The 24,781-nt window shown below is 55.1% G+C and overlaps 1 protein-coding gene across 2 annotated transcripts; it reads right to left on the reverse strand.

Annotated features, from left to right (window-relative positions):
* Window positions 1-204: 204 nt before the first annotated feature.
* On the reverse strand, window positions 205-24,742 carry CAD (carbamoyl-phosphate synthetase 2, aspartate transcarbamylase, and dihydroorotase). 2 transcript variants are annotated; one of them, XM_036434950.2, is made up of 44 exons: window positions 24,481-24,742; window positions 24,087-24,226; window positions 22,311-22,440; window positions 20,689-20,831; window positions 20,375-20,516; window positions 20,010-20,181; window positions 19,394-19,579; window positions 19,098-19,210; window positions 17,080-17,225; window positions 16,700-16,831; window positions 16,350-16,583; window positions 15,995-16,216; window positions 15,654-15,842; window positions 15,060-15,184; window positions 14,768-14,898; window positions 11,324-11,436; window positions 10,635-10,879; window positions 10,175-10,421; window positions 9,716-9,814; window positions 9,307-9,531; window positions 9,045-9,227; window positions 8,631-8,849; window positions 8,201-8,368; window positions 7,441-7,623; window positions 7,257-7,361; window positions 6,357-6,596; window positions 6,050-6,131; window positions 5,606-5,772; window positions 5,315-5,479; window positions 5,046-5,177; window positions 4,639-4,840; window positions 4,134-4,324; window positions 3,897-4,037; window positions 3,607-3,708; window positions 3,171-3,267; window positions 2,636-2,680; window positions 2,369-2,538; window positions 2,194-2,268; window positions 1,542-1,754; window positions 1,328-1,453; window positions 1,048-1,203; window positions 872-973; window positions 634-728; window positions 205-548 (listed from the first exon to the last, which is right to left on the reverse strand). In XM_036434950.2, exons 1-44 carry the CDS (start codon window positions 24,560-24,562, stop codon window positions 446-448), a joined length of 6,678 nt encoding a protein of 2,225 aa, XP_036290843.1. In that variant the 5' UTR covers window positions 24,563-24,742; the 3' UTR covers window positions 205-445. The 2 variants fall into 2 exon arrangements, with proteins under 2 accessions (XP_036290843.1, XP_036290842.1); XM_036434949.2 differs by having other exon boundaries at window positions 2,369-2,541.
* Between the last annotated feature and the right edge of the window lie 39 nt (window positions 24,743-24,781).

A 24,781-nucleotide genomic window follows, 5' to 3' on the forward strand; every position in this document is an offset into this window, starting at 1 on the left:
ATATATCCGTGTGGCTCAGGTCTCCAGCAGAACAGCATGTTCCTGCCCAGACCCCAAAGAGCCACGGCTCCGATAATGCTGAGCTTGGCTGCTCAGCCCTGGCTACAGCAGGAGCCTGCCAGTTCTCATTTGCTGGGAGGAAGCTCTGCTTATTACGCTTGGCATCCTATGCTGAAGCCAGAAGACATGCAGGGAAGCAGGACGAGAGGCAGCTAGGCTATTTATTTAGTCAGTAGAAAAACTGTACAGAATGGAGGTGCAGGAGGGAGACAGGTTTGGTCCCCATGCTGGAGAGCTCAGTCCAGTCCCAGGAGTGTAGTCTGCACATGTGTGCACATGAGCACGTGAGCTACCTGGAGACCCCAGGGCATCGACGTGTGCGGCCCCCGTGGGGGGCACTGTGTTCCGTGCCCGGCATTGGGGCCAGAGGCGGAGGAGCGGGGCCCTAGAAGCGGCCCAGCACGGTGGCCAGCAGGGCCATGCGGATGTACATGCCGTTCTCGGCCTGGCGGAAGTAGGCTGCTCGGGGGTCTGAGTCCACCTCCACGCTGCGAGAGAAGGCGAGTCACCACGAAGCCCGCGATGGGGCGCCCTCCCCACCAGCCCCCGGGGGAGCCTCCACGCCGACGTCACCTGATTTCATTGACTCGGGGCATCGGGTGCATCACCACCATCTTCTTCTTGGCCCGGGTCATGATGTGGGGGGTGAGGATGAACTGGCCAAAGCACTGAGGCAGACAGACAGGGCCGGTCAGCAGCTCAGGCAGGGAGGCTCCCCACACCCACAACCAGGGGCGCTGACCAAGCCCCAGGACCCCGGCCTCCCTCTGGGTGCGCGCCCCAGCCCCGGCTCCTGCGCCCCGGCACTCACGGCCTCGTACTCCTGGGTGGAGCCGAAGCGCTCCTTCTGGATCCGCGTCATGTAGAGCACGTCGGTGTCCGGCAGCGCCGCCTCGATGCTCTCAAACTCCTCCTGGAGGGCGAGGGGTGAGTGCAGAGCCGGTTCTGCCCGCCTGACCCGTGTCCCCCAGCCTCCCGGGGCCTCACCTGCTTGGTGCCACGGGAGGCCACGAAGGCCCACACGTCGGGGGGCATGCGCAGGCTGGGAGGTGCCACGTAGCGCAGGCTGACTCGGTACTGGGTGAGCAGGCAGGCCAGGGAGTGCACTGTGCGCCCATGCTTCAGGTCCCCCACCATGGTGATCTAGGGGAGGAACCCGTCACAAGAGGGCCCAGACTGATGCAGCTGCCCGGGATAAAGGGGTGGCTCCCCCGACTCCCACTTCCCTGCCTCCCCCGCCAGCCTTCCCCGGGCAGGCCACACTCACCGTCATGCCGTTGACGGTGCCCAGCTCCTCCCGGATGGTGAAGATGTCCAGCAGGGCCTGGGTGGGGTGCTCGCCAACCCCATCCCCAGCGTTGATCACCGGCCTCCGGCAGTGCTTGGCTGCCAGCTGTGAAGCGGCACGAGGGAGGGGAGTCCTGCCCTTGGCGCCCCCCTGCCCCCGCCCGGCCCTCCCTGGGCCCCGGGCCCGGCCTCACCTCCACGGCTCCGGGCTGCGGGTGCCGGAGCACCACGACGTCTGCGTAGCAGCTCATGGTCTGCACGGAGTCGGCCAGGGATTCACCCTTCTGGACGGACGACGTGGCCTCGGAGAAGCTGAGCACAGCGCCCCCCAGCCGGGCCATGGCGGCCGCGAAGGAGCTGCTGGTCCTCGTGCTCACCTCGTAGAACATGGAGGCCATGACCTTGCCCTGGGGCGGAGGGATGGGTACGTGTGTTCCTCTCAGGGACACACAGGCTGCCTCCCTCCCCAGCTTACACAAGACGAGTGCCGAGAGGATCCCCCCCAAACTTCCCCACGAATTGCACCATCTGGGTCCCGCTGAGCTGAAGGCTGTGCCTCCAAAAAGCCCTTGCTAAGGATCTGAACGAGACACGTTCTCCGCGAGAAAAGCAAACACCCCAGCTCTCCCCCATGAGTCCATCGCACAGACCAGGGACAGGTGAGGGGGCTGGTGCTCAGGGCTTCGTGGGTCAGCTGCATGCCGCCAGGACAGACATGGGACCAGGCCCTCCCAGCAGAGAAAGCAGAGTGAGTGGGAGGTTCGGACTCACACCAGGGCTTACGGCAGGGGAGGGAGGCCCCCCTGACCGCCGCGCAGCCCTGCTGACCGGGGCCGGGACCCTCACCTTGAGGATGTCGAGGCTCCGCTCCTTCTGCACCATCATGCGCAGCGTGTGGGCCACATTGAACAGGTGAGACAGCTAAGAGAGATCGGAGTCAGCGGGAGGGCAGCGCCTGGAGGTCCCGGCCCCACGCTGCCAGATCCTTTCGCTCTGGTGTCCCGGCCCCCGCCCCAGGCACCTGGTCCTTGGTGAACTGCTGGACGGACAGGATGTGTTGGCCCACTAGTGAGTGTAGCAGGGGTGAGGTCGGGGGGTGCAGCAGGCCAGGGGTCCCCAGGTTCTGGGGTGACGCCTGTCTAGGTACTGGTGGTGGAGGGTAGCAGGTGCCATCAAGGCTTCCCATCAGCTCTGCTGTGAGGGGCGGGGCAGAAGAGGCTGGTCAGATGTCCCTCCTGGCAGGCCGGATCACAGGTCCCCAAGGCGAGTGTGTTGGGGGGCCTCTCACCTGGCTCAGCTGCCTTCCGAGACGGCTTTTCCTTTGGCTCCTCGGCTGCAAACGGGCAACAGCACAGATGTAAGCCTGGGGCTGAGGACTGAGAAAAGCCCCATGCCCCCCCGACCCCGAATCACAGAGTCTGTTACACTGGCTCACACCACAGCAGCTCTAGCAGCTCTGGGGCCACGTGATCCCCCATGGGGCTGCTGTACGGCAGCAGCGGCCCCCAACCCCCCGGGCCCTCCCCAGTGGCAAAGGGATCCTAGGGAAGGGAACGGCCAGGCCCACATGCCGACCCCTGGATTTACCCCAGCTCCCAGGCGCAGGGGTGCAGCTGCCCACAGCGAAAAGGGCCGGAGAGGGAAGCTGGGCAGACCGATTTAGGCGGAGGTTGGGAGAAGAAGGAAGCGATGAGGTGCTGGGAGGGGAGGGCCTGGATCAGCTCCCAGGCCACTGTTTCATCTGAGACACTTGGGTGCAGGGAGAGAGGCTGCCCACACACCTCCACGTCCAGGGGGCGCCCCCGGCCCGACAGGGCCCTTACCGGGCAGACCGGGGTCCGAGGCTCGGTGGATGCGGGGCGGCAGGTGGAAGCGGCCGTCAGGAAGCCCGGGGACGCCCCGCCGGGGCCGTTCAGGCGTCTGCAGAGCGAACACTGGTCTCGTGTTTGGAAAACCACTGACCCAACCGCTTCTCAGTCACGAAAAGCTCAGTGTCCACACAGACTCCGCTCTCCAGGACCCTCCCTCCCCCCAGCGTGGTGCTGTCCGCAGCAGGCGGGCTCCACCACCGGCCCCCGAGTCTCTGGTTAACGGGCGTGTTTCCCACGGGCACCCTCCTAAACTGACAGTTAACTCTGTGGTCTGCAGCAGACAGAGTAGGAGGTGGGGATTTTAACTGTCAGGTAAAGAGCCTTCCGCCCTGAAACCCCAGCCCTGGCTGCCATTCCCGGTCTCCCCCCAGCCCAGCAGCGTGTGTACCGTGGTGACCTCACTGGCGGCAGGGACGGAGGGCGGGAGCTGGGGCACAGCTCCCTGAGGCCACTTGCGAACATCCTGTCCGTAGCCCGGGGGCACCAGAACCTGCAGGCAGAAGGCAGGGGCGGGGAGTGAGGAGAGAGCCCGCTGGGATTGAAGGGGTGAAGCCAGCAGGGAGAAAGAGTGCCCTGGGGGACTGTACCGGGGCGGCCGGAGGGGTAGGGGGGCAGCACAGATGTGCTTGGTGGGATGAAAAGGACACAACTGGGACGGTGCACCGGCCCCACACGCACCTGCCCATCAATGTAGGCAACCTCTCCTCGCAGGACCACACGCCGAACGGTGCCCTTCACCCTCTGCCCCTCGAAGGGTGTCCAGCGGGCCTTGGAGAAGGGCATGTGGCCGGGGACTGTCCATTCGTGCTCCAGGTCCACCTGCGGAGTATGAGTGAGGCGAGGGAAAGAGCGTGCCTGGGAGAGGCCCGGGCTGAGAGCCCCCCACCGCCCCAGGCCCTCCTCCCGCCCTCCCACCTCCACGTAGGTGTCCTCCTGCGGTGGCAGGTGAAAGATCCGCCGGGGGTTGTGGTGCAGGCGCTGCAGCAGGTCGTCCAGGCTGAGCCGGCCCTCGCTCACAGCCGTCAGCAGCAGCGGCAGCATGGTCTCCAGCCCGGGGAAGCCGGGGGGCGGCTGGGACCCACACTTCTCCTCCAGGGTGTGGGGGGCTGGGGAAAGAGCAGACCCTCAGCACCCCCACCCCCACCCCCACCGCTGGGACCCACACCGTGCCAGGACCGCGGCCTCCCTCCCGCACTCCTTTTCCCTGGGGATCGGAAAACGGGTGAACGGGACTTCTCCACCTTCTCGGCCCCACCTTACCCACGGTCTCTCGTGCACCATTTTACTTATCTGCCCGTTCATCCTTCCACTGAACGTGCACCAAGCCCCTCCCACACACCAGGCACTGTATGAGGGGCTGGGGCATTACAGACCGAGCCCCAGACCCTGCTGGGAAGGGGCACGGGGCGGGCCCTCTCACCGTGGTCCGAGGCGAAGCAGTCGATGACGGCCATGTTCTCCCACAGCGCCTCCACGTCCTGCCGGGAGGCCAGCGCGGGCCGGACCTCCCCCTTCCCAGGCCCCAGGCCCTCCAGGTCGTCCCGGCTCAGGAACAGGTGGTGGGGTGCCACCTCGCAGGTCACGGGCAGCCCCCGGGCCTTGGCGGCTTTAATCAGCAGGATCTGGGGGAGCACGGAAATGAGAGGAGGCCTCGCCCTGGGCCAGCCCTACATGCCCGCAGCCAGCGGCCCTTCTTGGAAAGTTATGGGGCGGACAAGCTGAGGATCCGGCTCCAGGCTCCTCAGACCCTCTCCTGCCCCAAGGACTCCCCGGGCCTCCTGATGTTACTGGGAGGGCACAGGGCACCGGGGCCTCTGGAGTCCTCACCTCCTCCTTCCGGGCCACGTGACAGATGTGCACCGAGCGCTGGGTCAGCTGAGCCACCATGAGCACGGCGGCCAGAGTCTGCCGCTCCGCGTGGGCCACAATGGGGAGGTGGGAGGGCCACGTCTCGAAATGCTGGGGGCGGAAAGAATGTTCTGGGAGAGCCTGGAGCCCTCAGAGCTCTTGGCTCCTCACTGCTGTCGGCCCACTTTGTGGGGCCCTCCAGCCGACAGGGGTTGTCCGGCTGCCTTCCTCCGCTGCCGACTCCCTACCTCCATCCACTGGTCCACGCTGTCCAGCCGCAGCTCGGAGAAGGTCTCGTTGAGGTAGAGCTTCAGCCCCGCAGCAGAGCCAGCCACGGGACCCAGGGTCCCTGCGTTTTCCGACGAGGCTCCGAGGAATAAGGCAAAGTCACAGCGGGCACCAGCCTCTGCCAGCTGGGGAGGACGGTATGAGATAAGGGCCAGAGCACCCATGACAGTCTGGCACCAGGGGCCTGGGCCCCTGGGGAGGGGGAAGGGAAGGCTGGTGGGGCACCATGAAGCAGGGGTGCGAGAGCTCACCTTCTGGGCCAGGGCCAGAGCAGGAGCATCGATGATGGGGGGCCGGGTGTTAGGCATGGCACACACCATGGTGATGCCTCCAGCCAGGGCAGCAGCCGTGCCCGAGGCAAAATCCTCCTTGTGCGTGCCACCTGGTTCCCGCAGGTGCACATGGACATCGATCAGTCCTGGGAGGGTGGGAGGCGGTAAGATCAGAGGAAGAGTCACGCACGAAGGGCATCGGGAGGTGACTGGGCGGCGGGAGAATGAAGGCAAGAGGTGGGGAGGTAATTCGGTCAAGGGCACTGTGCACCGGGGAGTGAAGGAGCCGAGTGACCAAGACCCCGGGCATCCACTCTGCGCCGTCCAGGGCAGGGAGTGGGCCCTCGGCCATCCCCCACCACACCAGGGTCTCCGACAGCTGTTCCCAGCAGCCAGAGGCAGGTCCTGCTGGGCTGCACCTACCAGGGAGCCGCACGAGCTTTTGGGAGGTCATGCAGTCCACATGCACCTTCATGGGAGGGACGGGCCCGATCTGGCCCAGGGCCTGCAGATGGAAACCGCGGTCAGCTCTGATTTAAGGGCACTCTGGGAGGTGTAGGTAGGGACTGGGTTTCCCATAAACCAGGCTCCTGCCTCTCTACCTTCACCTTCTCTCTCTGCAGCCACGAAGTTGGATTACCCACATGGCTGCTTCACTCTGAGCTTTCCCTTCTCCCTCCACCCCCACTAACACCGGCTGTCTCCCTCTCCGCACCCCGGTCTCAGTTACCTCCACAAAGAGTTTGGTGCATTTGATGTCAATGATGAGGGGCACGGAGAAGTCAGCGGCCAGGCGTCGGGTGCGGTAGCCCTTGGTGACGAAGGAAGACAGACGGCGGCCCCCAGCTCCACGCATGGACAGGTTAATCACCAGCTCAAAGTGATTCTCTGCCAGCTGCTCCAAGATGCTTCGCTGTGGTGGACACTCACCATCGACTGCCTCCTCAAAGTGCCAGTCCACGGCTGTTACCTGGGGCCCAGAGACAAGGGCAGGGCCAATCTGAGCCTGGCAAGGGTCAGGAAGGCCAGCCTGAAGGGAGGGGAGGAGGCCCGGGAACCCATGAGAATACTGGGTGGGGACCAGGGCTGCCTCTATTTGCTAGTGGCAGTTTATTTCTTGACAGGGGAGACAACTAAACTTGGTGATGAAGGACTCTGTGCAGGATGAGCCTACCACACACACACACACACACACACACAAACATAAAGTTCTGGAAGGAAATATAGAACTAGATGCCTGGTGCACAGATTCATGCACGGGTGAGGTCTCTCAACCTGGCTGGGAATCAGGGCCAGTTTGGGCCGGCCGCCAGGCCATGGGAGATTGGCTATGGGAGCACACTGACCACCAGGGGGCAGCTCTTGCATTGAGTATGTGCCCCCTGGTGGTCATTGTGCATATCAGCTACCGGCAGGTCATTCTGCCTTAATAGTTGCTTAAGACTTTTATATATATAGATATTTAGGTGTTAACAGAAATCTCAGGGCTCTTTTTCTTGGCTTTTCTGCATATTCTACTTTCTCTGAAAAGTAGATTTGCATAAAACAATACAAGCAGGGGAGAGGGAGAGAATTCTTTGGTGCTTTCGAACCCTTGCAGGGCAACGTGGGGAGGCCGTGGAGCCAGTACCTTGACGCCGTGCTCGGTGTAGAAGTCGGCGGTGCCCAGACTGGCATAGAGCCTGTAGCCCAGGCTCTCCAGCAGCCGCACCGTTGGGAGCAGCTCACTCTTGTTCTGACCAAGCAGAGGAAGATGAGGTTATGCTTCTCCAGTCTCCCACGTCAAGGCCAGGCCATCCGCCCCAACCCTGTACCTTATAGCTGCCAATGGTCAGCAGGATGTTCTTCTTGGGGATCTTAAAGCCAGTGCTCAGCATGGCCTTGAGGTAGGCCTCGCAGCGGCTCTCCCCAAAGCCGGCCACTTCCCCGGTGCTGGTCATCTCCACACCCAGCACCACGTCAGCACCCGCCAGGCGGGAGAAGGAAAACTGAGGCACCTGAGGGAGCAGGAGGTGAGAGAGGGGCCGCCTCCCCACGGTGGGAGGCAGCCACAGACCCTCTCCGGGGTCCCATCCAAACAGCGGGTTAGCCTGCCTGCCTGCCCGCTGCTGCTCCACGTGTGCCTACACCCACCACCAGCTGCCTCCCAGCACACCTGGGCCTGCCTTCCCTCAGCTGTCCCCTGGCTTGGGACACTTCTTCCCCAAGCCCTGCAAATCAAACACCCGACCATCCTTCCAGGCCTAGGTCAAGGGCCTCCGTGTCTCTGAAGCTGTCCTGGGTCACCCTTTTTAGAAGTGGTACCTGCTGTCTGCAGACTCCTTTAGCGTTTTTCATCTCTATTCTATTATGTAGGTCTATTAGAAACTGTTCTATAAACATGCTGTGTTGGACCCAACTTCTCTCACCTCCCATTAAAGGGTGAAAGGTCACCTCGTCACTCCATGGCCAAGCAACGCCTACCCACAGCAGGCGTTGGGTGTGCATGCTGACTGACAACGTGGACGTGAAGGAACTCTCTCCTCCTGCCTCCCGGCTGCTGCCTGTGAATCTCAGGGTGCCGATTCTCCTTACCTTGACCCCCACGACTCCAGAGCCAGTCATGAGCCCCACGGGCTCCACTTCTTCCCCCATGATGACCCGCGTGGCTAAGGCTACTAGGTCCACGCCCAGTGTCTTGGAGACGAAGGGAAAGGAGCGAGAGACACGCACGTTGCATTCGATGACTTTCAGCTGGTCATCCTGGGGCAGAGAAGAACCGGTCAGGCCTTCCCTGGGCTTCCTGACATACCTCCCTGACCCCGACTCATCCCCGCATTCATTTCTGTGGGGAATAAACCAGGTCAGAAACCCTGACACTGCGGTCCTACCCACCACCTGTCCCTCCAGCCTTCGCGCCTACTTTCACGAGGGCCGGAGAGCATGCCCAGCTCCCTGGCACTGGGGCACAGAATGAGGAGGCACAGGGGTCCTTTAGTCCCTTCCTTTAACCCCTCCTCCCTACCTTGGCGATCAGCTGCAGATTGAAGGGTCCCGTGACCTGCAGCTCCTGGCCCACCGCATGCACGATGGCTTGGATCCGCTCCAGGGTTTTGGGAGTGATGTCTTGTGGTGGGGTCACCAGCGTGGCATCCCCCGAGTGCACGCCTGCATTCTCCACATGCTCCGAGATGGCGATGGCCACCACCACACCATCACAGGCCACGGCGTCCACGTCAATCTCCTGGGAGTAGGGGATGTGTGTGTGCTCAGGGCAATGTGATGAAGAGCAAGGACCACTGTCTCCTCCCACTTGCCCCAGATGCTCCCTTGCTTTAAGGGCCTTGGTGCAACCCAGCCTTCCCAGCCCTCTGTGCCATGAATGTCTGTGGGACCAGAGAGGGGCCCGCCCCTGGAGACTTCTTTGTCTGCAGCCTACCTTGGCCTCCTGGATGAACTTGGAGATGACCACAGGGTGCTCCTTGGACACGGCCGCTGCGCTGCTCAGGAAGCGCTCCAGGTCCCCATCCGTGTAGGCCACGTTCATAGCAGCGCCACTCAGCACGTAGGAGGGGCGCACCACGCAGGGGTACCCCACCGTCTGGCAGAACTGGCGAGCAGACTAAGGGTGCAGGGAGCTTAGCTAGACGGGTCGCACTCACCCAGGACACCCTACAGCCTCCCACGAGGTCCCAGCCCACCTCTAGGTCACTCAGCTCCCTCCACTGAGGCTGGCTGATGCCAATGGTGTCAAGGAGCCGGGAGAACTTGAAACGGTTCTCGGCCGAGTCGATGGCTTCAGGGGAGGTGCCCAGCACGCGGCACTGCTGCCGGTGCAAAGCCATGGCCATGTTGTTGGGCAGCTGCCCTCCCATGGAGAGGATCACGCCTTCCGGGTTCTCCAGCTCGTAGATGTCCATCACCACCTACAGGGCAGGAGGAGAAACAGCGGTGGGGACAGTGGGGTCAGGGCCTCGGCCTTCTGGCTCAGGGCTCCTCACCGTGCACCACATCCCTTCACATCCCACAGCTTCCAGAGGATCTTAGGCCGGCCAGCTACTCCTACTTGATCCCGGCCCCTCAGACTAGGAGAGCCTGCATCCCTCTCACCTCAAAAGAGATCTCATCAAAGTAGAGCCGGTCACACATGTCATAGTCGGTACTGACTGTCTCCGGGTTGTAGTTCACCATGATGGTCTTATACCCCATCTGCAATGGGGAGGGACGGGGATTAGCCATCAGGTGAGAGGAAGGGATGGAGAAACTAAGCCAAAGCCCCTACTCTGGAGAGCGCCGCCTCAGCTTCCTCAATCACTGCGCAGGCACCCGCTGGGGAGGGAGTGGGGCTAGCATTGTAGTTATTGAGAAGTGGCACCAAAGTGCTGGAAAGGAGACACATGCCTGTGAGGGGCACAAGATCGGCTAAGGGGACCCTTGCCTCAACCCAAAGCCCTACAACAGATGCAAAGAGGAGCAATTAACAGAAAGGGCCTGGATGGAACATGGGTGGAAGGCAGTCTGGAGCTGAACAGAGCAGCAGGGAAAACAATGAAAGACCAGCTCCCGGACCTTTCGGAGCTGCTGGATGCAGCCCACGGCACACCAGTCGAACTCGACGCTGGAGCCGATACGGTAGACGCCGGAGCCAAGGACCAGGACATGAGGCGTCCGAAACGTGAGGTCATGGGTGGTGCTCCAGTAGGTCAGGTACAAGTAGTTCGTCTGAGCTGGCCACTCAGCTGCAACTGTGTCAATCTGCTTCACCGCTGGGCAGATCCCCAGTTCCTGACGCAGCTTGCGAACAGCCAGCTCGGTGCTAAAGGAAAGGGGACAGAAACATGGGCCCTGGGAGAGGGGTACAGACTGAGCAGGGGAGGAAGATCCCAGGGCCGGGGTCACAGAGGAAAACTCCCCAGGGAAGGTCAGAGGTCGCCAAAGCCCCCACTCGCCCTTTCTGAGGGCCTCACACTAGTACCAAGGATCACTGTCCCACATTTCTCAGCCCAGGGCCCTCGCCGCCATTTCTCACCTGAGAACTGCAAGGGCGATCTGCTTGTCCGAGAAACCCAGGCGCTTGGCCTGGTGCAGCAGGTGTGCGGGCAAAGGCTGCCCGCGGTGCTGCTCCAGCAGCTGGGCGTGTGCAACGATGCGCTTCATGCGGTGCAGGAACCAGCGGTCGATGCGTGTGAGCTCATACAGGCGCTCCACCGAGTAGCCAGCCCACAGAGCAGCTGCCACCACAAAGATCCGCTTATCTGTCGGCGTCTCCAACTCCTAATGGGAGAGGGCAGACAGATGGAGGCAGAGCATTGTGCAGAGGCAGGAGATGGCAGAATGTTCAGCAAAATGTTCCCAGTCTTCTGTCAGCACCTCAGACAGCCTGGAGCACGACTGTCATCGTCTTAGCAGAGGGAACTCAGACCAGCGCAGAGGCTCTGTAGTCGCAAAAACCTGGACATGGATCCTGGCTCTCACTGCCTACGTGGCGCCGAGCAAGTTCAACAGCCTCCCTAAGCCTGTTTCCTCATCTATAAAACCAAGCCTAATACGTCCACATAACAAATGAGAGGACATCCCGAAATTCTCAGCAAAGCGAAAACACAGCCAAGTGTCCGCTAATGACTGCAGCTACTATTGCTGGGAATGGGCTCCTGGGCTGGGGACAGAGCAGCAGTGTCCACTCTAAGGGGGTCCCCAGGGGGCATGGCGGCCACTTACCACGTCACTGACTGGCTTCACTGTGTGATCGAAGCCCACACAGTTCTCGTCCACCATGCGCAGAGCCTTCTGGAAGGCCTCCTCGAAGGAACGCCCAATGCCCATGACTTCACCTGGAGACACGGGATGTTAAGACTGAGGGCCTGGTGGGCAGGAGCTGCCCGGAATGTCTATGGTTTGCAGTCAGGCAAACCTCTTCTCCCGGAGGTTCTCGGGTCCCATGGTGGTGAGATTTATGGCGTTTCATTATGGAAAAATCTTAAAACTTTCAGCTCTGCCCTCTATGATTTTTTCATGTTTTATTAGTGAACATGGAATTCAAATGCCTAAAATGGGCCCTGGCCAGTGGAGCTCAGTTGGTTGGGCAACGTCCTATTCACCAAGAGGTTGCCGGTTCAATTCCTGGTCAGGGCACATGCCAGGTTTGCGGGCTCAATCCCCGGTAGGGGGCGAGTAAGAGGTGGAGAGTCAATGTTTCTCTTTCAAATTGATGTTCCACATATGCACTCATTGGCTGATTCTTGTATGTGTCCTGCCAGGAATCAAGCCTGCACCCTTGGTGTATTAGGATGATGCTCTAACCAACTGAAACAGCGGTGGGGACAAGTGGAGTCAGGGCTGTCTTCTGCTTTGGGTTAGCCCCTTAGGATAAACGTCCAGAAGTGCAGGGGAAGCCGGTAAGATACATTTTCTGGCTCTTGTTAAGTAAGAATTACTTTATAATACAAAGTATACATTTAACCAACCTTCTAAGAAATGTGTATCATCGTTTAAAACGATTTTTGTTAAGCCCTAGCTGATTTGGCTCAGTAAACAGAGCATCAGCCCAAGGACTGAAAGGTCCTGGGTTTGATTCCGGTCAAGGGCATGCACCTTGGTCGTAGGCTCAATCCCCACACTGGTCAGGTAGGGACTCATGCAGGAGGCAACCAATCAATGTGTTTCTCTTTCTCTCACATTGATGTTTCTATCTCCCTCCCCCTCCCTTCCATTCTCTCTAAGAATCAATGGGAAAATATCCTCAGATGGATTAACAATAATAATTGCTTTTGTTAAGCGATTATCTTATTTAACTAGATTTCAATTTCTTTAAATCCTCACCCAAGGATGATGCTTTTATTTATTTTAATCCTCAACAGAGGACATGCTTTTATTGATTTAAAGAGGGAGGAATGGAGGAAGGGAGAAGGAAAGGGGGAGAGACAGAGATAAAGAGAGAAAAACGGATGTGAGAGGAACATTGATCAGTCACCTCCCGTACACACCCTGACTAGGGATTGAACCAGAAATCCAATCAACTGAACCATGTGGCCAGGGCTAGATTTCTATTTATTACTAAGAGGGAGCAGCCCCCCGCCCCCCATTTGTTTACCGATTTCCTGTTCTGTAAAGTTTTGTTCATGTCCTCTGAAAATTTACTCCATGGTTTTCAAATATTTCTTACCAACTGTATTTATTTACAATCCTAATATTTATTTCTTTAGAAAAAAATTTTAGACACCAAGATACTAATAGCAGTGTTAAGGAACTGGATTATAAGTGATTTTAATTCCTCTGAAATGTGTTTATATCATCAAAGTTTTATCTTGGGTAAAAGAAAAACCCAACACTCATACTTGTATGCCTAGAAAAACCCTGGACTCATATACATGCCCAAATTAATCTCTGTGTGACAATATTACAAGTGATTATTCTTTGGTTAAACTATCTTTTCTAATTTCTCAATGATAGGTGTATCTCACTTGTAAAATAAGTTATCAAAGATCACATTCCAAGAATACTTGAATAGATATAAAACTCTGAAATGTCTCATCTAGGAATCAATCTTTGATTGTCCTATTTTCAATTCACTTCTTTTAGCCACAATTTAATTATGGCTTTGTTCCCATGTTTACTATAATTTTCATATAACAAATTCATCTCCAGAAGGAACAACTTGGCAGTCTTGTAAGATTTCTAAAAATCCCGAAATAATATCTGAGCTTAGACTTAACTTGTATGAAGGCTACTACTGCTCTCAATGGGAAGGTGAACACAATAAAGTGCTCTTGTCCTCAGCTGGTAGCACTCTGGTTTGGGCACGTGCATGGTGGGCTGAAATGTCTTAGAGGACAGCCTAAGGCAACTTAAAAGGACAAGATAAGGAAGCATGGGATTAATGCAACCCCAGCATGCCCTACTACTGCTCGGAGGCAGACCACTCCCTGTTCACCACTAAATTTCTTTCTTTTTTGAAAAAGGTCTCTGAGCCTGGCCAGTGTGGCCCTGTGGTTGAACACCAACTCAGGAGGTAAAGCTCAATTCCTGGTCAGGGCACATGCCTGAGTTGAGGGCTGGATCTCCAGTAAGGGGCATGCTGGAGGCAGCCGATCAATGATTCTCTCACCATTGATGTTTCTCTCTCTCTCTCTCTCTCTCTCTCTCTCCCTCTCTCTGAAGTCAATAAATTAAAAAAAATAAAGAAAAGAAAAAGGCCTCTGAAATCCTGCTCTCATCTTATACACTGTGTTAAAAATAATAATAATAATCTCATTTAGTAATCATGTAGAAAGGGCCCAGGAAAGGAGATGAGCTAAGAATGGCCACCACTGCCCTAGCCGGTCTGACTCAATGGACAGAATGTCGGCTTGTGGACTGAAGGGTCCTGGGCCAGGGTTACAGGCACAATTCCCAGTAGGAGGCAGCCTATCAATGATTCTCTCTCATTGATGTTTCTACCTCTCTCTCCCTCTTCCTTCTTCTCTGGAAAGAGAGAGAGAGAGAGAGAGAGAGAGAGAGAGAGAGAGAGAGGGGGGGGGGGGAAGGGAGAGAGAGAGAGAGGGAGAGAGGGAGAGAGGGAGAGAGAGAGAGAGAGAGAGAGAGAGAGAGAGAGAGAGAGAGAGAGAAAGAGAATGGCTAGCACTATGCTGACTTGGATTTAGAGGGTTCACAGAAAAACAACAGCCATTGTTTGCCCCAAGCATCAGTTTTAAACGAGCACAGTCACTACCATTAACAGCCTAAAGGCTGTGGGCAAAATGCCAGGAAATGCTGTGGGTGGAGTTTCACGGAACGGGCCTCAGGCCGTTTTCTGTTCTTGGCGCTGCCCTCTATTTGGCCACAACTTTCCTTTCGTGGCCCCGTCAGTTGCTCAGTGGTAAGATGAGAGAGATGGGATTCTCTGATGGCTGTCACACACACCCCCCCCCCGCCCAGAGTCTGACCTGCGTCTGGGAGGGAGGGGGCATGCGTATCCTGGCATAGATTTCCAGGAGCCCCACTCCTGGTAGTAAGACCTCCTTTCTTCGTTTGAAATGCCCCTATTAGCTCTGAGGAACTGTATTCCCAAGAAGCTGCTAACACAGATGCCGGAAGGCCATGCCAGGAACTATCTGTCACTCCAGATTCCTGGGACAGGTGGGACCCGGGGGGTGACCTGGGGAGGGGTCTCCGGACGTGTCTCACCAACGCTCTTCATGCAGCTCCCGATCTTGGTGCTGACGCGCAGGAACTTGCTGAGGTCCCAGCGGGGAATCTTCACCACACAGTAATCCAGGCTGGGTTCAAAGGCTGCTGTTCCCCCGGTCACCGAGTTCCTGGCGCCGTCAGGTGGGGGTGGCAGAAGGACAGAGCAGGAGATACACACGTTGAGCCTCCAGGTAGCTCTCTCCATCCCCTTACATCCAGACCAATGCCTTTTCATGTTCCCTGTCCATGAAAGTTTTCTTCACCTCCCTGACCTCTCCCCACCCTGTACCTGAGCTCAGGCAGCGGGATGCCCAAAGCCAGCTTGGCTGCCACATAGGCCAGTGGGTAGCCTGTGGCCTTACTGGCCAGAGCAGAGCTTCGAGAGAGCCTGGCATTCACTTCGATGATATAATACTGCAAAGAGAGGGAACAGAGTCAGCAGGTAATTGGCCTAGAAGCCCACCTAGGAGATCTCAGAAAGGTCAGAAAATAAAGCCCTCCCCAAAGGGATGGATAGCAACAGCCCCCTCCCACCAAGGCCAACCCTACCAAAGGCAATCCCAGTTTCTACTCTGGGGTCTGTAGGGCCAAAAGGCCTTTTGGCCTTGAGGCCTCAAAATTTTGGAAGGAGGGCCCAGCAATCATGGCTCAGTGGTTGAGCGTCAACCTACGAACCAGGAGGTCATGGTTCGATTCCCAGTCAGGGCACATGCCCAGGGTTGCGGGCTTGATCCCCAGAGTGGGGCGTGCAAGAGGCAGCCGATCAATGATTCTCTCTCATCACTGATTTTCTCTCTCTCTAACAAAAACATATTTTTTAAAAAAAATATGGGGGGAGGAGATCCAACAGCTAGAATATCAGCTCCAGGACCTAGAGTCTCACCTGCTCAGATTCAGGGTTCAAGGCATACTGCACATTGCACTCCCCGACGATGCCAAGGTGCTGGGTCACCTTGATGGCCGTCTGCCGCAGGAGCTGGTACTCCCTGTCATTCAGCGTCTGGCTCGGAGCCACCACTATGGATTCACCAGTGTGGATGCCCAGTGGGTCCAAGTTCTCCATGTTACACACCTGTGAAGAGAGGCCCCATGGAGGTCACTGCCAAGGGGTCAGGAAAGACAGGTGGCGGTACCCATCCTGGAGCTGAGGGACACCGAACGCTTCTGCCCTTCCAAGAGCTCGTACTGCCCGGCACGGCTCCCGCCCCGTCTCCATCGACTCACCGTGACACAGTTGCCATAGGCGTCTCTCACCACCTCGTACTCAATCTCCTTCCATCCCTTCAGGGACTTGTCCACCAGGACTTGGCTGGTATGGGCAAAAGCTGGGGCCACGAGAGCACAGAGCTCCTCCCTGTTGGATGCAAAGCCAGAGCCCAGGCCACCCAGGGCGAAGGCTGCCCGCACCAGCACAGGGTATCCCAGCCGCTCAGCGGCTGCCTGGGCCTGCAGGGAGCAGAAGAGATAAACCAACAGGTCAGGCCTTGACTGCGGGCTGCACAGAGGGTGCCCGGGCACAGAGGAGGTAAGATATAAAGAAAAGGACTCCGTTCTACCTCCCTCCCGCCACCTCTCAAACCTGTTCAAGAGAATTGGCTGCCTCACTGGGGGCCACGTGCTCGCCAATCTCTGCCATCCTGGAGGCAAAGGCGCGCCGGTCCTCCGTCAGCTCGATGGTCTCCACCGGCGTGCCCAGGACCCGGACCCCGTACCGAGCCAGCACTCCAGCCTTGGTCAGCTCCACTCCACAGTTCAGAGCCGTCTGGCCCCCAAAAGTCAGCAGTATGCCATCTGGGCGCTCGTTACGGATCACCTGAGGAAGGAGAGAGGCATCAGGACCTTGCAGTTAGGAAATGGATCAAAGGAGTTTAGAAACCCGGGGTGCCCGCCTGGGTCCCCCTCCTCAGTCCAGCCTTCCCCCAGCCGTACCTGGGTGACGTAGTGAGGTGTTATGGGAAGGAAATAGACCTTGTCGGCCAGCCCCTGGGAGGTCTGCACGGTGGCAATGTTGGGGTTGATCAGCACTGACTGGATGTTTTCCTCCTTCAGGGCCTTGATTGCCTAGGGAGACACAATGGCACGCCCACTTTGACTGCAGAAGCAAGACTGTAAACAGTCTCCGTCCTCTTTCCTCCCTGTACCCTTAGTCCCTAACAGCCCCTCCTTCTCAGCACCTCGCCTCCCTGCACATTCCCCACTTCCTCCTTCATTTCCTCCCCACAACCAGGGTTCCAGCCTGGCCTTTCTCCTCAAGACTCTAGCCATCCCTGAGGCTCACACGCCCTGAGGGGCGGATGGACATGACTTACCTGAGAGCCTGAGTAGTCAAACTCGCCAGCCTGGCCAATGGAGAGGCCCCCCGAGCCCAGGATCAGGACCTTCCGTGGTGGGGGGAGCCCAGAGCCTGGGCTGGGAGCCCCGGGCAGACACAGGCGCTCTGCCAGCCGCGCTCGAACTGTGGGAACAAAGCGAGTCATGGACAGAACTAATGAGACCTGAGAGAAATCATCTGGATTAACCCCCTCGTTTCACAGAAGAATCCAGGACAAGCAAGGACTAATGCAGTGGTTCCCAACGTGGGCTACACGCCCCACAGGGGGGCAATTCGAGAATGAATTATTAACAGTGAATTTTTTGCATTTCTTATGGTTCTAGGGGCCTCATGCACAGTATATAAATATGTATTGTAACATTTATGCATTTAAATTCTCTACTATGTTTTGAAACTTTATTTGCCATCTTTTAAAAATTTTTAAATAGCTGAAACCGGTTTGGCTCAGCGGTACAGCGTCGGTCTGCGGACTGAAAGGCCCCAGGTTCGATTCCGGTCAAGGGCACGTACCTTGGTTGTAAATTTTTTTAAAATATATTTTATTGATTTTTCTTACAGAGGAAGGGAGAGGGATAGAGAGCTAGAAACTTCGATGAGAGAGAAACATCGATCAGCTGCCTCCTGCACACCCCCTACCAGGGATGTGACCGAATCCAAGGTACGTGCCCTTGACCAAAATTGAACCTGGGACCTGTCAGTCTGCAGGCCGACGCTTTAGCCACTGAGCCAAACCGGCTAGGGCTATATGCCATTTTTTCATATCACTTCATATTATTATTAAACAACTTCTTAGTGATTTCTTCCTCAGTACTTCAACTGTCCTTTCATTCTTTTATTTCTCTCTCTCATGGATGCCATGCTCTTTAGAAGTTTTTTTTAGACCAAGTTAACAGCCTTTTAGGCTTCCTCCACGTGAATAGGAGTCACTTTTTGAATAATAAGAATTATATGTCGTGGCGGGGGGTGGGGGGTATCGGGATTTTAGAGATGCTTAGGTGGGGTATGGACAAAAAAGGTTGGGAACCACTGCTCTAGTGAATGGCAGCCAGAACCCAGCCAGAACCAGAAGCCAGCCCTGGCCAGTTGTGACTCAGTGGTTGGAGCATCCACCGTGGACTGAAGGGTCATGGGTTCAGTTCCGGTCAAGGGCATGTACCTCAGTAGCAGGCTCAATCCCTGACCCTGTTTGGGGCGTGTGTGGGAGGCAACCAATTGATGTGTCTCTCACATCCGATGTCTCTCTCTGTCTCTACCCCTCCCTTCCACTTTCTCTAAAGATCAATGGAGCCCTGGTCGATTTGGCTCAGTGGATAGAGCATCAGCCTGCAGACTGAAGGGTCCCCGGTTCAACTCCAGCCAGGGGCACATGCCTGTGTTGTGGGCTCGATCCCCAGTGGGGGGCATGCAGGAGGCAGCCAATTAATGATTCTCTCTTATCATTGATGTTTCTCTCTCTGAAACCAATAAAAGAAACATCATTGATGTTTCTCTCTCTCTCTGAAACCAATAAAAGAAATATATATATATTTTAAAATCAATAAAAAAATATCCTCAGGTAGGAACAAAAAAAAAAATAAAACCCGGCTAGTGTTGCTCAGTGATTGAGTGTTGAACCAGGAGGTCAGGGCACATGTCTGGGTTGCAGGCTTGATCCCCAGTGGGTGGTGTGCAGGAGGCAGCTATTGATGTGCTGCTATCTCATCATATCAATGTTTCCATCTCTCTATCCCTCTCCCTTCTACTTTCTAAAATCAACTAAAAAGAGAGAGAGAGAGAGAGAGAGAGAGAGAGAGAGAGAGAGAGAGAGAGAGAGAGAAAACCCAGGACTCATGAGTCAGGAGCTGCTTTCAATAGAAGTATAAATAAATCATCTTGGTTTGGATGCTTTACACCCACCTCCTTAACCTCCCAAACATGTATCAGTTTCCTGGGTACGTCCATCCTAGAGCCAGCTCCGTTCTTGGTTTCACAACCCACTTCTTCTCAGGTGCTTACCTGTCTGGCCCCCAGGGTTCCCAGCAATGGCTTCTTTCACAGTTTCCAGAAAGATATCAAAAAGAAGCTCCATATCTGAAGGGCCAGCTTGGTGCTCTGGGTGAAACTGGACACTGTGGATGAGAGTGGATCAGAAACCTGTCACCATCACTGGCCTGGGCAGTGGCAGCCTCGGAGGTGGGGAGTGTGGTGGATGACGGGGGCCCACGATCACTCTTTACTTTTGGACCTTCAAGTCCCAGGGGGCTTCAAAGCTGCACACACCCAGTCCCCGTGCCAGGATCACCCAGGCTCACCTGAAGAAGGGCAGGCTGTCATGGACAATGCCCTCGTTGGAATCGTCATTGGCGTTGGTGAAGAGAGGAAGCCAGCCTGTCGGCAGGGTGTCTGTTTCCACAGCAAACCCATGATTCTGGGATGTCAGGAAGCAGCGACCAGAACCCACCAGCAAGCAAGGCTGGTTGTGGCCTCGGTTCCCGTACCTGCGGATGGAAGCAGCTGAGGCACAGGCCCCTTTCACCCTCCTTCGCCCCTGGACCAAACCCAGCTCTCTCAGGATTCCCACCAGCTCCTGCTCTGTTTTAACACTAATAAGCACCAACTCCATGCCCTTTCCCAAGATTCCCCATCCCTCTATTTTTAAAACATATATATATATTATTGAATTTTTACAGAGGGGAAGGGAGAGGGATAGAGAGCCAGAAACACTGATGAGAGAAAAACATCGATGAGCTGCCTCCTGCACACCCCCCACAAGGGATGTGCCCGCAACCAAGGCACATGCCCCTGACTGGAATCAAACCTGGGACCCTTCAGTCCACAGGCTGACGCTCTATCCACTGAGCCAAACTGGTTTCAGCTCCCCACTCCTCTTGTCAGTAGTACAGGCTCTTCTTCTCCCATAACTCCCACCTCATCTTATAAGTCTTGGCCCCAATGGCTAAGGCCAACAGCTGGTGTCCCAGGCAGATCCCGAAGACAGGCCGGGGGTTAGGCTCAGATAAGACACGGCTCAGTGCGGATATCACATTGGGGTAGGAGGCAGGATCACCAGGGCCGTTACTCAGGAAGAGACCCTCATATTCTGAAATGGGCAGAAAAGATGACGTCATAACCAGTATTCAACTAGACACACTCGCAGCCCTTACCCTTGGAGCAAAAGTCCTGATCTCCATTGTCTTCCCTGAAAATCACGTTGGCTTTAGCGATTAGACCCAGGGACAGATCTTCCACACATGCCGTTTGCCTGTGGTCCTACAGAGACCCCAGCTACTCACCCTGGCTGTCCAGTGCGTGGTCCCAGGGTACCACAGTGACCTCGGCCCCACGCTGGCACAAGCATCGGATCTGATTATACTTCAGGCCACAATCCAAAGCAAGAATGCGAGGGGTGCCCCCTGCATTGTATACCTGTGGAGCCTGTGAAAGGAAGGGCAATGGGTGGCAGCTGTGATCAGTGGGTATTTATAGGCACACACCGCCCCCTAACGTGGAGGCCTCTTCTGATTCTGCCTCAATGCTCTCCATGGTTACGGACAGACTGTAATTACTGTGCGACAGCTTACAACACTCTCCCACTCGCCCACTGTACCTTAATGGAGACCTCCGGCACCAGAGGGCGGGCATTGGGGTCCAAGAATGGCAGGGTTGAAGGATCTGTCCCATCCTGGACCAGCTTTCCCAGCAGAGACCCTTGTTCTCGCAACTTCTTAGTCAGCTCCCGAGTGTCCACTCCTGTCAAAGTAGCCCACTCTGAGAGACCCCACTCCCCCCACTCAGCCATGCGTGGGGTTAAGACTGCCCGGAGAACTTCCATTCCACAGCCGCGTCACACACAGCTGGTCTATGGGCATCAAAACCCTAAGCCATCCTGGCGGAAACTCACTACCATGCAGGATTCTTGCCAAGAACCTCACATCTGAATTGTACCATGAATTCAGATCTGTTTGTTTACAGAAAATAATATCAAGATTTATCTGTTTATAGAAAAAGAACATGCTAAATGATTCAACAGGAATGTAATCAACAAAATGCAGACTGGGATACTCCAAAGAAAAATGACCTGTTTCTGTCAATAGGTTAACAAGGCCCATAGGTTAAAAAGATATAATCAAATGCAATGTACCAATCTTGTTTAGATTTAAATTCAGATTCAAAAAGAAACAAGCCGTGAAAAAAATAACTTAGATAACTGGGAAAAATTAAAACCTTGACTGGATATTCGATATTTAAGAATTACTGTTACTTTTTAAAATGTATGATGTTAAGGAATTACTGTTACTTTTTAAAATGTACAATGTTATTGTGGTCATGTTTTAAAAGGATTCCTTTTTCAGAGATACTTAAGTACTTATGGATAAATGATACAATGTCTGAGATAAGCTTCAAAAACCCTGGGGTGAGTTGTGGCCATGCTCCCGTCCGGGACCCCTTTCCTACAGGGCTCCCTGTGGATTTTGGTAGCTGTTTGTAGCCAGAACTTGGTACTGCTCTGCCATCTCCTGTTCCTTTTCATGAACCTGCCTCTCCTTTGGAGTAGTTAGTCCCTTCACTAAACTTTTCAGTGAGGCTTTTGAGTTGCATGTGCTTCCTGCCCCAAGTATGACCTGACTTATTTGTATGGAGACCCTAATAAAACTCTCAAGTTAAACAAACAAAAAAATAAATTAAAAAATCCGGGGGTACCCAGCTGGCTTGCCTCAGTGATTGAACCAGGAGGCCACAGTTTGATTCCTGGTCAGGGCATATGCCCGGGTTGCATGGCTGTATCCCCACTGGGGAGTGTGCAAGAGGCAGCATACCAATAATTCTCTCCTCATTGATGTTTCTATCTCTCTCTCTCCTTTCCTCTCTGAAATCAATAAACATATATTAAATAATAACAATATGCAATGGTATATGTACAAAGATAATAATTTAACAAAAAAATTAAAAAAATAATAACAATAATCCGGGGGTTATAGTAATGGTGAGGAAATAAGTTTAGCCCTGAGTTGGTGGGGGTTAATTATATGCTCTTCTTTCCTTTTTATACGTTTGAAATTTTCCATGTGAGCAAGAGCTCAGTTCCTTGCTCCAGACCCCAATGTACATGGAAATCAGATTCTATCACAACCGTGAACTCAAGTCCCAATAGTGCACAGAGATCTTCTCTTGATTCTTCCCATCGAGGCACCAGTCCTCTGCCCAACCTCATGTGTGCTTGCACCATACCTTGCAGGCCAGGTATGCCATGCTGCTGCAGCCACTCGTGAAGGGTGCGGATGGAACTCCAGTGGCTAGGGGTGGGGCAGCACTCTCCCACCACCAGACCTGCCACGTGGATCCCCGAGGATTCAAACCACTGTTGATGGAAGGAAGAGATCATGAGAGCCCAGGGCCTTGTACCCTGCTATGCCGTCTTTTCCCATGGTATGGCATGAACCCTGTGCTTCAGCCTCGCTGAATGACCTCATTCCCTCATGCGTTTGCCCTTCACCAGCAGTGCTATTCCCTACAAGGGCCCAGGGTGCCTGATTAATCATTGAAAATGAGCCCTAGCTGGTTTGGCTCAGTGGATGGAGGGTCGGCCTGCAACTGAAGGGTCCTAGGTCCGATTTCAATTAAGAGCACATGCTTGTGTTGTGGGCTTGATCCCCAATAGGGGGCGTGCAGGAGGCAGCCAATCAATGATTCTCTCTCATCATTGATGTTTCTCTCTTCCCGGCCCCCTTCCTCTCTGAAATCAATAAAAATACATTTTTTTTAATTGAAAATGACATTCTCCTTCCTTTTCCTTTACCCAAAATTGAGATCATAAATCCCCTTTTCTGTGAAGCCACCCTAGTCATCCACTGCAGCTTGTACCTCCTCCTTAGAGCTCACCTAAGTTCGCTTCTTTTCCACTGTTCTTGCTTTTTACATAAAACTTCAATTTTGCAGGTTTATAAAATCAATTCTATCAGTGTGGGTTTACAGTTGACAAAGCTGGTGATTGACATGTTAACCAAGATAATACATTATAAACTAGAATGCAGTATATTCATAGGTTTGTGATGAGACATGGTCCTTAGGAGGAATAATATGTCCTTCACCTAGAGTTCCCTCTTTCAAGTGGAGGGCAATTGAGAACTAAGGCTCAGTAAGCCTGGAATCAGGACAAAACAAGTTTGTGTCTTTTTCACAGAACTGTGAACTCCTCAAGAGCAAGGTGACTGATACATGATAGTAGCCAATAAGCATTTCCTGAGGGCTGGGGGAGGAGCAGTGAGCATGGTCCCTGTGGTCACAATGTTAATTTGTTACTCAGGGAGCAAGAAAATTTACCAGGTAACATGTAAATAAGCAAGATCATGATTATAGATTGTGATAAAAATAGCGTACCTTACTAAATAAAGATAAAGGCTCTGGGAATTTACCTAGGCAAGATTATACCCTCCTCCTTCACAGGGAATTATATACATAAAAAGATAACAGAAATTTGTTATCTAATAGATAAGCATTCAATAACTAGAGAAATAGGTCATTTATGTGGGAGGGAGTTGCATATTCAAATTACATCTGCTTAGTGGGAGATTTACGGAAAGATGGAAAGGGATTTAAAGGACAGTCTGGCAGAACCCTCAGCTCCAGGAAGTTTAGTCTGCACGTGGATATGTGTGTTTACAACACATGTGACAGAAAAGCATCCGTGGCGATCTGGTGGCTCTGGGAGGCCTTACCCTGGTTCTGTCAGGGCCTCAGTTTTGCAGTTTATAAAATCAATTCATCAGTGTGTATATGGCTGACAAAACTGGAGATTGACATGTTCATGAAGATACTGCGTTATAGACTAGAATGCAGTGTATTCGTAGGTTTGAGATGAGACGTGGTCCTTCCGAGGAATAACAAGTCCCTTACCTAGTTCCCTCTCCCGAGTGGAAGGCAAATGAAGAACTAAGGCTCAGAAAACCTGGAATCAAGACAAAACAAGTTCGAGAAATGCTGCACCTAGGCATTGGGTGTGGCTACCTTGCTGAGCCCGAACTCATCCGCTTCGTCTGGGGGGATGCCGTAGTTGCCGATCAGAGGATAGGTCAGCACCAAGATCTGTGCTTTGTAGGATGGGTCTGTGAGGGCTTCGGGGTAGCCGACCATGCCGGTTTGAAACACTGCAAGAAAGAGGCAGGGCTGGGGCTCAGGAGGGCCTCCTTGGGAACACTGTCCCACTCCACGAGAATGCCCTGGAGTGGAGGCTGCCCTGACCATGAGATGAACGGAGCTGGGGGAGGGGGGGGACTTGGGCGCCGAAAGGGGGGTGAGGGGGGGTTGTGGGCGGGAAAATGGCGGGGTCTGTCTGGGGCAGCCTGGGCAGGGAAGGGCCGCAGAGTGGAACGATAGCGGCAGCCGGACCGGGCTTGCTTACCCACTTCTCCGGCAGTCGACACAGCGGCCCCAAAGGGCTGGCCCCGCAGGACCAACCCATCCTCCAACACCAGGGTCGCCATGGGAACGGAGCTCCGCGCCGTGGGCACTCAGAGCTGGACGCACCGCAAGTTTCCGCCAACGCTGGGACCACGTGAGGGCCGGGAGCCCAGAGGAGGTACACGTGGCTCGCGGCGCGCCCGGCTGGGTGGTGCGCGGCGGACGGCAGAAGCCCCGGGAGTGCCGGGAGCCGACTGCGGCGGCGCGAGCAGCGGGCGGCGTGAGGGGCGGGGCCGGCACGT

The sequence above is a fragment of the Pipistrellus kuhlii genome, unplaced genomic scaffold, assembly GCF_014108245.1.
Source record: "Pipistrellus kuhlii isolate mPipKuh1 unplaced genomic scaffold, mPipKuh1.p scaffold_m20_p_13, whole genome shotgun sequence".
Lineage (NCBI taxonomy): Eukaryota > Metazoa > Chordata > Mammalia > Chiroptera > Vespertilionidae > Pipistrellus > Pipistrellus kuhlii.

Coding starts and splice junctions, on each gene's coding strand:
- CAD (XM_036434949.2), bottom strand. CDS start 24,562: ATGGCGACCCTGGTGTTGGAGGATGGGTTGGTCCTGCGGGGCCAGCCC. Junction 10,880..11,323: donor TGAAGCCAGTCAGTGACGTG/GTAAGTGGCCGC, acceptor CTCTCCCATTAG/GAGTTGGAGACGCCGACAGA. Junction 7,362..7,440: donor TGACCATTGGCAGCTATAAG/GTACAGGGTTGG, acceptor CTGCTTGGTCAG/AACAAGAGTGAGCTGCTCCC.